This window comes from Antennarius striatus, chromosome 21, assembly GCF_040054535.1.
Source record: "Antennarius striatus isolate MH-2024 chromosome 21, ASM4005453v1, whole genome shotgun sequence".
Taxonomy (NCBI): domain Eukaryota; kingdom Metazoa; phylum Chordata; class Actinopteri; order Lophiiformes; family Antennariidae; genus Antennarius; species Antennarius striatus.
Window position 1 is genome coordinate 5,812,018 of NC_090796.1, and position 12,640 is coordinate 5,824,657.

A 12,640-nucleotide genomic window follows, 5' to 3' on the forward strand; every position below is an offset into this window, starting at 1 on the left:
GCAAACACTGCGAGACCAACAACATCTCGACCATCTATAATAACAAAATGCATCTTATAATCTAGCTGTATATCATACTGACAAAAGAAATTTTGCATCAGCAATATATCACACTAATTGTTTGGTACTGATACAGCTACATTAAAGCAGTTTTGAATGAAAGAGCTCTATTTATGTGATATATAAATACGTATTCACGTTCCAGCAGGGTTACAGGCGAAGCTCTGCTGCCCCCTCGTGGCCGTTCGTCTCCTGGAAACTTGTTGCGACGCTGCAGCGGCCGAGCAGCTAGCATTAGCAGTTATCTAGCTAGCTGTTTCGGACGACAGCGGGTTGGTGTCAAGCAGCGGTCGCAGCGCAGTGTAACTCGTGCTCGGCGCTCAAACCAATGACAGGGGCAGTAAATGTACAAATATGCACCTGGGTATTGAGTGATAGTTGTCTCGCCACTTGGCCCTGTCTTTCCCACTAAGGTTCTGTGAAGCTATCTCTGACCTGAAAAGCGCACCAAGTTAACTCTCGGTGAGTTGCCATGCTAGGGGAGGGCTCTGGCTATTAGCTGCGTCTCTATTAGAATATTAAGTTAGCTAACTTACCGGGTAGCTAGTTAACACTGTTGATCAACAATGTTGCCACATTTGTTGGTTTAGCGAGTATTGCTCTTTATTTTTACATTATGTGTCACATAGTTTGTGCGACTTCGAGTACAGAGAACCCCATTATGAGAGCTTACTTTTTTCTTCATTTTTATAGCCAAGTTAAATTTTAGCATTCAGCCATAGCTGGCTAATCTTGACTACCGGCACGTAAACGCAATTAGCGCAACAGGAGTACCATCAGCAGACAGCCCAGTGTTTGTTGTGTATTTATGTGCAACATTGTCGGCTTTACGTTAGTTGGAGCTGATAATCTGTAATGCCTCTGAATCATGTACAGTACTAGCCTTAGTTGATACCCTGGTTTTTAAACGTTGTCAAAGTGTGACATTTCTATGACGTAGTCACCTTTCTGCTGCCAAAATATGACGCAATTATGGCATCAAACATTTCATTGATATTATTTTGGGAATCCTAACGTCCCTGGTCTACGTCAGCTGAACGCCTGCTGTGCTGTTAGCTGTTCCCGTTGTTCGTTTACGCAAGTCCCATGTTTTGTTCGCAGGCCTCGGCTTGTTTAGGATGATTGAAAATGCTTTGAGTGGTTATGGAACATTTTAATTTTTAAATAAAGCCTCAGAGCATAATGCTATCCACCACGGTGCCTATCTTGTGAATGGATATTCTGTGTACTATTTTGACATTCAAACTTACAAGTCGACATTGTCTTAAAAACTCTTAGATTATGGATCCTGAGCGACAGAAACGAAGAGAAGAAATTCAGAAATCAGTGAGCTTCATTCAGTAAGTCACGAAGGAGTGTTTGTTGACTTTTATGCCTGTTTTACAACCAACACGTACCAGTGGGGATGAACACTGGTGTGGGAACCACTGACATTATTTCCTGTCTACAGGTCATCGCTGCCTTTCCCTGAGCCAGAGAGTTATGAGGTTAGCATTCATACTTTATACTGTATATGTACTGTATGTGTACTGTATTTGTGTGTGAGTATTTATGCGTGTGTGTTTATGTATATAAAATATTATGAACAACACAGTTTGTCATGTTATCTCATGGACTGAGATGTGAGCACAGAATTTGTGATTTATCTAGACCTCATTTTTTCCTTTAGCTCTTTTTTCTCCTTTTCACCGTATGATGCATTCTCTCTCCTGCTGCAATCCTTCAATCAAACTTCAACTCCCCTTTACTTGTTCTTTTCAGGCATTTTTGACCCAGTTGGTGTGCAACTTGCTGGATGAGGGCAACTCTTGCTTTCGGGATGGCGACTGGCGTCAGGCTACCCAGCAGTATGGAGAGGGTATCAGTGTTGCCCGCTATGCTCAGGCTGAGGCCCTTGTTATCCCTCAGGAGCTGCTGGAGAGTCTCTATGTCAATAGAGCTGCTGCCTATTATCAGTCGGTGGGTAAGCACAGCAAAGTCTAAATGCCTGTAGATGTGCTATAGAACAGAGCAGAATTGTATTTTGATCAGACTCTTAAAGAACTTTAAATATCTGCTCTTCATTCCTGCCTTTAGAGGACTGTGGTTGTAAGAGTCTTCCCCACTATATCTGTTTAGACTAATACACCAAATTTACATCATTGTTAATGACAGCAAACAATGATATAAATTTGTTTGTGTATCACCTCATTTTTCCTAGTTGTGCTACATTCTCATTTTTTCTAGTTTTACAAGAATAAAATATATACTTGCTAGTGACATCTCGTCAATCCTGTTTCAGTCATTTACATGCCTTTGTTTGCTCCGTGGAAAATTACACTTAATATCCAAAGCTTTTCTTTCTTATTAAAATGTATGTTTTTCACTGCAGAGGGATTTTGAACGCGGCGTTCAGGACTGTGACAGTGCACTGTTCGTGTCGGAAGGCAGTCGCAGAGCTTTGTACCGCAAAGCACTTTGTATGAGGGAGTTGGGACGACTCAGAGAGGCGTATGAATGTGGAACCAAATGTCTCCTTACAGCACCACACGTATGTTATCCACATTAGTAATATTAATGCATAAATACAGTAAAGAAGTCCTGTAGAAGAATGAAGTTCAGTGTCAGTATTTCAAGTCATTGATATGAGTTGTTTGACTACATTGTGTCCCTTTTACATTTACCTTTTACATGAGTGACATATGTCTTTGGTGAGTTGGGCTGCTTGTTATTACCTTTCGTTTTCCAGGACAGACAGGTCAGTGACCTGGCCCAGGATCTGGCCAACAAGCTGGGTCTGAAGGGTCGTAAAGCTTACGTCAGCCTGCAGACAGAGTCTGCAGCCACAGAGGGGGAAAATCATGGGGACACAACCCCACCCACTGGAGAGGTTGGTGGTTTTGCTGCAGTAATGAGTAACTGGTGACTCATAGAGATTCTGATCTTGTTTTATTTCTTTACTCTTTGTCTTCAGTTGTCTTCCAATGGCCTAGAATCTCTTGGTGACATTGGACCAGGTATTTTGGCTAAACCAAGCACATCTGTACGTTCCCATCATCACATCAGTTTTCCAATATTCATTTGTATTTTCCATCCCCTTCAGCAGACATGTCTAGTGCACAGTGCATCCCCGCTCCTTTGGCCACACCGATCCCAGTCAGTGATGATCCGGCGACGCCGGTGGTGACCCCCTGCACTGACCTGTCGGAGAGTCCCAGCAGCCAGGCCCTGCTACCCATGCCATATTCCGTCCCTGTGTCAGAGCACATGGACGAATGCAGTAGCAGCATCATCAAAGATGAGCTGGACAGTCTGCTCGAGTGCATTCCCAAGAAAGTTATCGAGGTGAGTAATTGATGGATGACCAGGACACTGTTCCCTTTTGTCAAACTCAAATTGGTTTTATTTCTGTCTGTCTTTTTGTGAATGTTAAAATTGCTTTTTTGTAGTTATTTGTATTTTAAACAGAAGAGGAGCAGAAAGACTTAGACTCTCCCCGTGTCTCCTTGTCCAGAAACCAGTCCAGGGTGCTATCCCCACTAACCTCCCAAACACGGCAGTGGGTCTCCGTCCATCATATTCCCCAAACCTTCCGGCCCCATCGCCCCAGCTTACTCCAGCCTTCTTCAGCTCCTCAATCAATGACATGCCCCCCCTAGAGTCTTACTCATCACTAGGCCAGCGGGACCAGGGCTCAGCCCAGGCGCAGGACGCACTGGGAGGCTTCCCCATAGGGGCCACAGATGGAGAAGGGAAGATGGGAGTCGCTGCTGGTGGGCTGGATTCTCTGTCGGAGTACACACTCCCTGGTGAGCAAAGGGTTAAACATCTGTTCATCTAATGAAGAGATTTAGGGAATTTAAAATATTACCCTGTGATCCTGTTGGGATGTCATATCAGTTAAATGACGGAATGATGCAGTGTGTTGGATATGTTAGACTTCAGTCAGTGACTGTTAAACCTAACCTGTTCATGTTAACTCATTGGCTGCCAGGGCTTTGTAGTAATTGATCTCCTTCAGGTGACTTTCTCTGATGCTCCCGACATTTATTGTTTGTTTGTTTTTCTGTTCTTGACCGATCGCAAGATGCTTCACCCAGGCTGACAAAGTGTTGTTCACGTGTGACCTCTGACATACGCAAACGTTACATCGTAAGCTTTTGCAACTTCTCCATCTCCCTCTGATTCGCCATCCTCAGTTCCGTAACTGGATCAGTCGTCATGACGCTAAATTCCATGATTAGAATCCTGATTTTCACTGACAAGCTCCGGCAGACGGTCCACCAACTGTTGCGTTGAAAACTGTAGTTGACGTCTATAGATGTCATTGGCTGCCAGTGAGATAAACACAATAATTAAAAAGTTTAGTAAAGTGAAATGGGTTGCCCAATGCAATGTCTTAGCTGGCTCCTTCTTTGGTCCCACTACTCCTAAGGAGTTGGCCTTTACCTTGAATGTGTGTCAACACTGCAGTGTGTGAGTTGGCATCATTACTGTTTCACATCTTTGTCCTTGTATCTTGTGCTTCAGGGGGGCGAGTGTGTCACAGCTTCATCCCTGGAATGCGCAACCACAGTGCTGCACATGCAGTGAGTAACATTCAAACACACACCATGACACATCATGGTGTTAGATTTTATTTATGACTTATCTGCTGCTGTATGTCTGTAGCTCTTCTTCATGTCAGATTTGTGTGTCCGCTTCTTCCTCAGAATGGCCCAGCGGGAACCAACCTGTCTCTGCTCTCCAGGAATCCTCTGGCTGCCACACATGAGTTTCGACAGGCTTGTCATGCCTGTTACAGCAGAATAGGTTGGTCCAAGTCACAGAGTTCTGAGGAACTATTTCTGTCTAGGCTCTGATCAACTATTCTTTGCTTCTTTTTTGCACTGGCATGTCATTTCTGTTTGTTATGCAAAACTATGTTTTCATTGTGTTTGAGCTAACTGATGTCCTTAAAAAGTGTTTTGGGGTTTTTTTTGTTTGTCTTAAAAATTTCCTTTCCTCCTTAGGTCCACGAGTGATGGACTACAAATATCAGCCAGAGGCAGCACATCGCTGCAAGAGGGATGTGCTGCTGTGCCGCCTCAAGAACACAGATGATCCCACTTGGAAGAGGATCCGGCCACGGCCTGCTCGTAACAACTTCCTTGGGGCATTTGTACTCTGTAAAGGTATGCAATCATATGTCCCTTTATTTATTTATTTTGAGGAGGAAGGGAAGTAATGTTTTGAGAATTGTTGAAATATTGTACATATGTTCTACATTTTCTCTGCCCGAATCATGCAGAGGTGCAGGAGCGTCAGGAGTGCCAGTATGGGGAGAACTGCACATTTGCTTACTGTCAGGAGGAGATTGACGTGTGGACACAGGAGAGAAAGGGTTCGCTGAGCCGGGAGCTCCTGTTTGATCCGCTGGGCAGCACCGAGCGCCGAGCGCTCAGCGTCACCAGGCTGCTGCAGCTCCACATGGGCATGTTCATGTTCCTCTGTGAGGTGAGACTGAAGTCTGTCTTTTCCTTTGTTCTTGTTCATCTTTCAACATTTTAGGATAAATTATGTTTCTTTCCTCTTTTGACAGGAATGTTTCGACAGTAAGCCTCGAATTATCAGCAAACGCTGCAAAGAAAACTTAGCGGTCTGCTCAAACCTCACAGCTCGACACCCGTTTGATGACAACAAGTGAGTGGAATGGAGCTTGAATGTCTCCGTGAAAAAACTGAGATAAATACTTTTAAATGTGATTTCATTTTCTTCTGTTGTCAAATGATTGTACCCCCTTGTCCATTGCAGGTGCCTGGTGCATGTGGTCAGGTCAGCCAACGTCCGTTATAGTAAGGTGCGTCCACTGCACCCTCTCTGCCAGTTTGACGTGTGTCGCCATGAGGTTCGCTACGGCTGCCAGCGGGAGGACAGCTGCTCCTTCGCCCATTCCGTCATAGAGCTCAAATGCTGGGTCCTGCAACAGGACACCGGTGAGTACAAAACACATGTCACTGATCTTTTCAAGGTAAGAATCACTGATAGATTTTTATTTAAGATGCTCTCCAATATCTCCTTCAGGTATCACCCATGAAGAGATGGTGCAGGAGTCCAAAAGACACTGGCAGCGGCTGGAGCAGAATGCACAGAAGCAGCAGAAGGTGAGATGGGGAACAGCACTGGGATAGTTTGACGATGATGTATGGAGCTCCCTCCCTACTTCAGGTTGAGGACGGCCACATAGTGTTTCATCTGATGCACTGTAAATCAGTTCTCTTCATTCAACAAGAAACTTTACCTGGAGAGTATGAAGTGCACAGAAATGTATGGTTTTTCCTCTCAAGGTTGTGAACTATCAAAGATCTGCTAGTGCGGCACAGAGGTTGTTATACCTGACTTTGACATGAATCATGTGTGAATGGATCACAAGTCAACATTCTTTAAAAAAAACGACCGCATGCGTCTGTTCGGACAGTTCTCATTCCTCCCCTCCTGTCTTTCAGCCTGCCCACATCCCACACCCGAGCAGCAGCATGGCTGCAGGAGGAATGGGGGGGATGGTTGGCGGAGGAGTAGGGGGAGATGGGATTGGTGGAGGTGGCATGAGCCCAGTGGGTGGAATGGGTGTGGGAGGCTTTGGGGTGGCAGCAGGAAGAGGACGTCCCCTCAACCTGAAAATGAAGTTTGTGTGTGGCCAGTGTTGGAGAGAAGGGCAGGTCAATGAGCCCGACAAGAACCTCAAGTATTGCACAGCCAAAGCACGACACAGGTGAGGCCTTTCTCTCAGCCGTGTTCCTGCTTCCTAACTGCTCTTTACTGGTCTTCATGCTTCTTACTTTTGTCTGAATCCATCTCACTGTGTCCCCTCAGCTGGACGAAGGAGCGTCGAGTCCTCTTGGTGAAATCATTTGAGAAGAAGAAGTGGGTTGTTGTTCGACCTCTGCCCTTCTCCCGCACCTATCCACAGCAATACGATGTGAGTTACTCCTTCCTCCTGAAATCCACCTTTCCACTCACCTGCTTTTGTCAAAATGCAAGGAATTTACCATTAAGGATAGGTTTTGTTTTGTGTGGGTAATTATTCTCTTGCTGCCGGTGTCTTTTAGACATGTTGATGCTGAACACTGTGAGATATTACATCATTTTATTTAGAGCAACTTTAAAAATGAATGTATTTACCCTAAATCACACCAGTAGGATTTGCAACATTAATTTCCCAAAGCAGTTAATCCGGACTTAACACTAAAACAATGTGATAGTTTACACAGACACCATGTGTCTGGTGATGCTGTTTAAACAAAGAGAATGAGCAGGATTGTTGTCTTTGTCGATTTATTCTGTCTGTTGTAATAGGTGTCAGAGTATCTGTGGGAATTCCCACTGAACATTGACATTAAAAGAAAGTCAATGTATGAACGCGTTTATAAATGTGGGAACATTTAACATTGTAAAAACAAATTTTTCATTAAACAATTTCCTTTCGGCCTGTGTCTCATCCAGATGTGTGTGCATGTGATGAAGCAGAAGAAGTGCCACTATATTGGGAATTGTTCGTTTGCACACAGTTTGGAGGAGCGAGACGTCTGGACGTACATGAAGAACAACAGCTGTAAGCTCCTGGTTCTATTACTGTGTTTACACACTGGTGCATTGAGAGCTTTGAAACATGCCATGACAGACAAAAGAGATTACCTGTACTTCACACATCGATCTGCAGATTTATAACACATGAAATATTTTCCACTTCAAATTTAATCTGGCATTTTTTCAAATTAATTAAAATTGTGATTGAGAAATTCTAGTTGCAGCTTTATTTTAAATGTTGAAGAAAAAAATGTGTTTTATTTTGGCAAGTTTGCTCTGTGTCACTTTGCCCATCACACATCAGTTGATTTTTAAATTCCTTACGTAAACACAATTCAAGGTTCCAGAGGTCATCTTCTCTTTGTCTTGTCCTCCTGACCTTTGCAGTGAGAGACATGCAACAAATGTACGAACTGTGGCTGCAGCTCACCAATCAGAGCAGACGCACAGATAGCTCTGCTGTGACCCCGCCGCCTGAGGACAAGCAGGTCACCATATCAGCAGATTACACAGAGAGCATGGTGAGTGCTAACGCTAGCATCAGCAGTTAAACCTGGTACCTCCCCATCACTGGCCTGGATAAGGAGAATTGGCAATTTATTGTGTCAATAAAAGATGTCTATTTAAGTAACATACAGTGCTTGTCATATTTGTATTTGATACTTAAATGAAAATAATTTCTTAGCAGTTTATTAAAATTTGAATTATCTTTGAATGTTTATGAAATGTTTTGCTGTGAGTTTATAGTAACTGACACACATCTCTGTTTGCTCAAATCAAAATGATTATTGGTGATTATTGTGTTTGTGTATGGCTTCAGGGAGGCCAGCGGTTGTCAGACGGAGACGATCTGTGAGCGTCTCTGAGCAAACAAACAGCTGATCGCCACTGATCTGCATAGGGAGACGGAGACAGGCCTGCTACACCAGCTACAACCCAACAGACTCATCTAACCAGTCTGATGTCCTCTAGCATCTAGCCAGCAGTGTGAGAGCAGACTGACACACAGCAAGATGGATTACCCCACATAGACACACACACACACACACACACACACACACACACACACACACACTTTGTCACACCAGATAACACAAATCACAGGCACCAATTAAAAGAAAGCTTTGTAGGTTAAAATACAGGACGACTGATCACACCACAACTATTACACAGACAACTAGTTTTAATCTGACTAAAAAAGCCCATTATTATTATTGAACGGAGTGTCTTTCCACTTTATTTTTTTTTTTTTTCCTATTTGTTTTCCTTCCCTTCTCTCCTGGCAGCACTGAAGCAGGTGTAGGTTGAGCGCGCTGGTCGCAGCTCTTAAAATTTTGCTTGGTGACAATAAATTGCAGTGCAGCACTCACCTATTTTGAAATGAAATTTGGAGTGCTAAATGCCAGGAGAAAGATAGAAGTGAAAATTATCGGAAGAGGTGGACACTCTTCCTTGAGCTGTGCAACAACCAAATTCCTCCCTCCTACATTAATGGGAAGAAAGTGAGGGTCAAAATCTTTCTCTAGGGATAATTTCTTTTTCTTCCAAGGGCAGTTGTACTTCCTTGTCATATTGTCTGCCATATTGGTAGAATGCTATGAATGTAACGCCTGTATGGGCCTTTAGAACTAGGAGATTAGTCATTTAAATCACTGCTGTGGTTGTGGAATGTATGCAAGTACGTATATTGAAATGCCCCAAAACAAGCTAATGTAACGGGACAACTTCCTCCCCTCTTTTACAGAAACACAAAAGCCTTTTAATTGTTGGGCCGTGTAATCATACCTACAAATCTTGCATAAGATGAACACACACACACATACACCTGCTCACGTATAAACACTGTACTTGCTATTTGATGAAATCTAGGAGAGTCAAGTCACGTGGAAAATGTCAGCTCCTCTCAGGTTCACACAAATGGGACAAAAGATCTAAAGAAGTCACATGATGCTCGAGTACCTGCGGCGCGCAGCAGTTGTTGCCAAAGCGACACACACTCTACAAGTACTCAAAGCTCAGGAAGCAGCTGACTGAGATGGATGCAGATAAACATTTGCTACACACAGGTTTCCAGCTGGAGATGCTTTCTAGATCAGTTCAGACCATAGACGTCCATTAATAAATGATGACCTCAGTTCGACTGGCGAACGGTAAAATTAGTGACCTTGGGGAAGACTTAAGTTGCAAAGAAAACATAGAAGATTTGTAATAATTTAAGAAAAAGATGTCTGGATGATATTCATTTTAAGTCTGAAACAATGGAATTGACTGAATAGTGACAAATGAAAATTATGAAGAGTGTATTTTTCTATAGTTTATGGTGAGAATATTTCAAAGTAAAGGCACAATGCCTCTTCAGTTGAATTGGGGTCATTAATTCACTGGAAACTAGTTCCACCCCTACAGCCATTAAATGGAAGCCTGTGATCTTCTCATACTTTACAATCCAACTTGCTAGCTTTAGGCAGGGAAATGTTTCACACCCATCATTGTGCCTATGACAACACGTGAACACACAACACAAAACAAATGCGCACACACACACACACACAAATATATATGGAGGCAGGATTGCCATCTTATTCTAGCCTTTAATATGAATGGAGATACAATGGAGTTATGTCTATATTCAGATACATATACACACAAACTATAAATATTTTGAAATAATGGTATACTACTAATAATTGATAACTTAGCAGTTAAGCTTAATAAATATAATCTGAAATCTGTATTAATTACATAGAATTCTTCTTGTTATTGAGGTATTGCTATATGACATGTATCGCTGAACTAGACTATAGTGAATTTTTTTTAAAAGATTCTTTTATTTTATAATTTTTCTTCTATGAGGGTTGTTCCAGATGGGGGGTTTTACGAAGGGGTTGCATCACAGTTTGTTTTGAGTTTGAACAGAACCTGTCGCCCAGATTGAGAAAGAGAGAGGGTTTTTTGTGGGGCGGAGTTCACTCAAGTAGACCCAGATCAATGTTAGCTCAGTAAGATCATTAAACACAACTACTAGACAATAGATAAAACACTCAACCAGAACCTTGATCAGTTGGAGATAAACATTGAAGTGTAAAGAAAGTGATGTTTTACCTTCAGAAATGATGATGAGCTGACGTTAATCTTAAAATCTGGTCTTGGGTCAGTTTTTCTGGTCGATCAGCAGCGATTTAGAGGATAGCTGATGATGAGTCCTTGTCTGGAACAGCCTAGGTATTAGCATTTCTGAGGGAACCTACTACTCTAGTATTATAATGAATATGATGACGATAATGATTGCTATCTATTGACTATTTCTATTTCTGCTCTATATGCTATTGATATATGTATGTTAAATGCAATGTATAATTTTCTTTATATATGTATCCATCCATGTATGAATATAATAATTGACCGTAAATATGCATCTGTGTATGCAGCAGTGCACAGCTCTGGACGGCAGTGAGCAGAACACATCCAGCTTCTGACGTTTCATCTGAGGTTTTGATGTCAGGGTTAAGCTGTAGTTTGTTTAAAGTTCAGGACAACTTACAGCGTATGGCAGGCCTGTTATATATTTGTCTTGTTTTGGGGCCTGAACATTGTTTGGACATTGACAAAAAAAAAAAGGTTAAAGATAATGGATGAGGACACGTTGACAGTAAATGCATTGTTGACTGGCTCCCCTTTGTTGATCCTACAACAGAACTTGATGCTCACTGCCTGCTCTGTGCAGTTTGTGGTTAAATTGAATCACAAATGCATACATAGTAGCCTATATACTCCCGTATAACGCCTTATTCAATATACTTCACCTATAAGATAATACATACCCCTATTGTATAATCCTCCCTACTATAAACAGTATATGATACCTGATACCTATTATAATACTTAGACACTCTTACAAGGTAATTTAGATAAGAGATGGTGAAGCTGTTTTTGTCTTTGGCTGTGGAAGAGTGTTGTGGTCAGTGATGTTCCCATCTTGGAGAGTGCTACACATGCAAATGCTCTTCATCACACAGTCATAGTAAGTTCAGAATATTTTGTTCAGTGTAAGACATCTCCAACCTATGCCCAATCTCTCATTGGCCGTAATACAGCTAATATTCTCATTATGAGTATACAGACACCGTATGGAGCCGTTTCCTATACATTTCTTGACTTAGTTATTTTTGCGTCCTGAGATCAGTGGCTTTTGGGCATCAGTTGTGTTTTATGCCCCCTGCCTCAAATTAAATGACGATGGTTTTCTTTCCCCTCAAGGATGTTGGTGTCATTTGATTCCCAGCGCAGAACCCACACAGCCACACAAAAAAATCTTAATTTATTGGTTATCAATCAAATAGAAAATATTAGTTATTTGAATTATTTGCAACAACTCAGATTAAAGAAACCAGGGTAATAATAAGTGGGGGGAAAAAGGCCTTTTTGTACTGTATTTTTACATTTCGTTGTTTTATGCTTTGTTTTATCTCCTTGACTTTTCTCCTCCCTGGTTGGAAGTTCATGATCACACAAGTGGACCAAATCTCTTGAAAGCATTTAATAAATGGACTGTTTTAGAAAAACTTGTGTCACATGTTTATTGAAATGCATATTTGTTTTCTAGGAAACCTGATGATGCATTTCTATTTTTTTGATTACAGATGTTTTCTATTGTAATGCTATAAGCATGATCTGATATTTATGCCTTTGACATAAGTGCACCCTTTATGGATCACGTTTGACACAATGCTGGCTAATTTACTCTTCTATTTATAAATTATAACAAGGAATAAATCAGTAATGATAGCATAAGCATAAAGGAATATCACATGTCCATAAATTGTCTTAAGGCTGATAGTGAATGAATAATCTGACAATTCTTGCAACATCGTTTGTAGGTCAAGTTATAAAACCATTACTCCATTTCCCTCTTCGTGCACTGAACGTGTTTGTGCTAGTTTCCACAAACCTATTATATAACCTTAAAAATTTATCAACGTGCAATTTGAAATACCTAGGTACAACAAGTTAAATATATTTATTTCAAATGCATGTT

The 12,640-nt window shown here is 41.7% G+C and overlaps 1 protein-coding gene across 2 annotated transcripts; it reads left to right on the forward strand.

Moving 5' to 3' along the window:
- Positions 1-281: 281 nt before the first annotated feature.
- On the forward strand, positions 282-12,159 carry zc3h7bb (zinc finger CCCH-type containing 7Bb). 2 transcript variants are annotated; one of them, XM_068305538.1, is made up of 21 exons: positions 282-522; positions 1,339-1,400; positions 1,511-1,547; positions 1,822-2,019; positions 2,432-2,590; positions 2,789-2,929; positions 3,014-3,056; positions 3,143-3,384; positions 3,554-3,848; positions 4,570-4,628; positions 4,752-4,851; positions 5,052-5,213; positions 5,330-5,535; positions 5,621-5,721; positions 5,833-6,014; positions 6,103-6,182; positions 6,525-6,790; positions 6,892-6,997; positions 7,522-7,630; positions 7,993-8,126; positions 8,426-12,159. In XM_068305538.1, exons 2-21 carry the CDS (start codon positions 1,342-1,344, stop codon positions 8,459-8,461), a joined length of 2,715 nt encoding a protein of 904 aa, XP_068161639.1. In that variant the 5' UTR covers positions 282-522; positions 1,339-1,341; the 3' UTR covers positions 8,462-12,159. The 2 variants fall into 2 exon arrangements, with proteins under 2 accessions (XP_068161639.1, XP_068161640.1); XM_068305539.1 differs by having other exon boundaries at positions 3,146-3,384.
- The last annotated feature ends 481 nt before the right edge of the window (positions 12,160-12,640 follow it).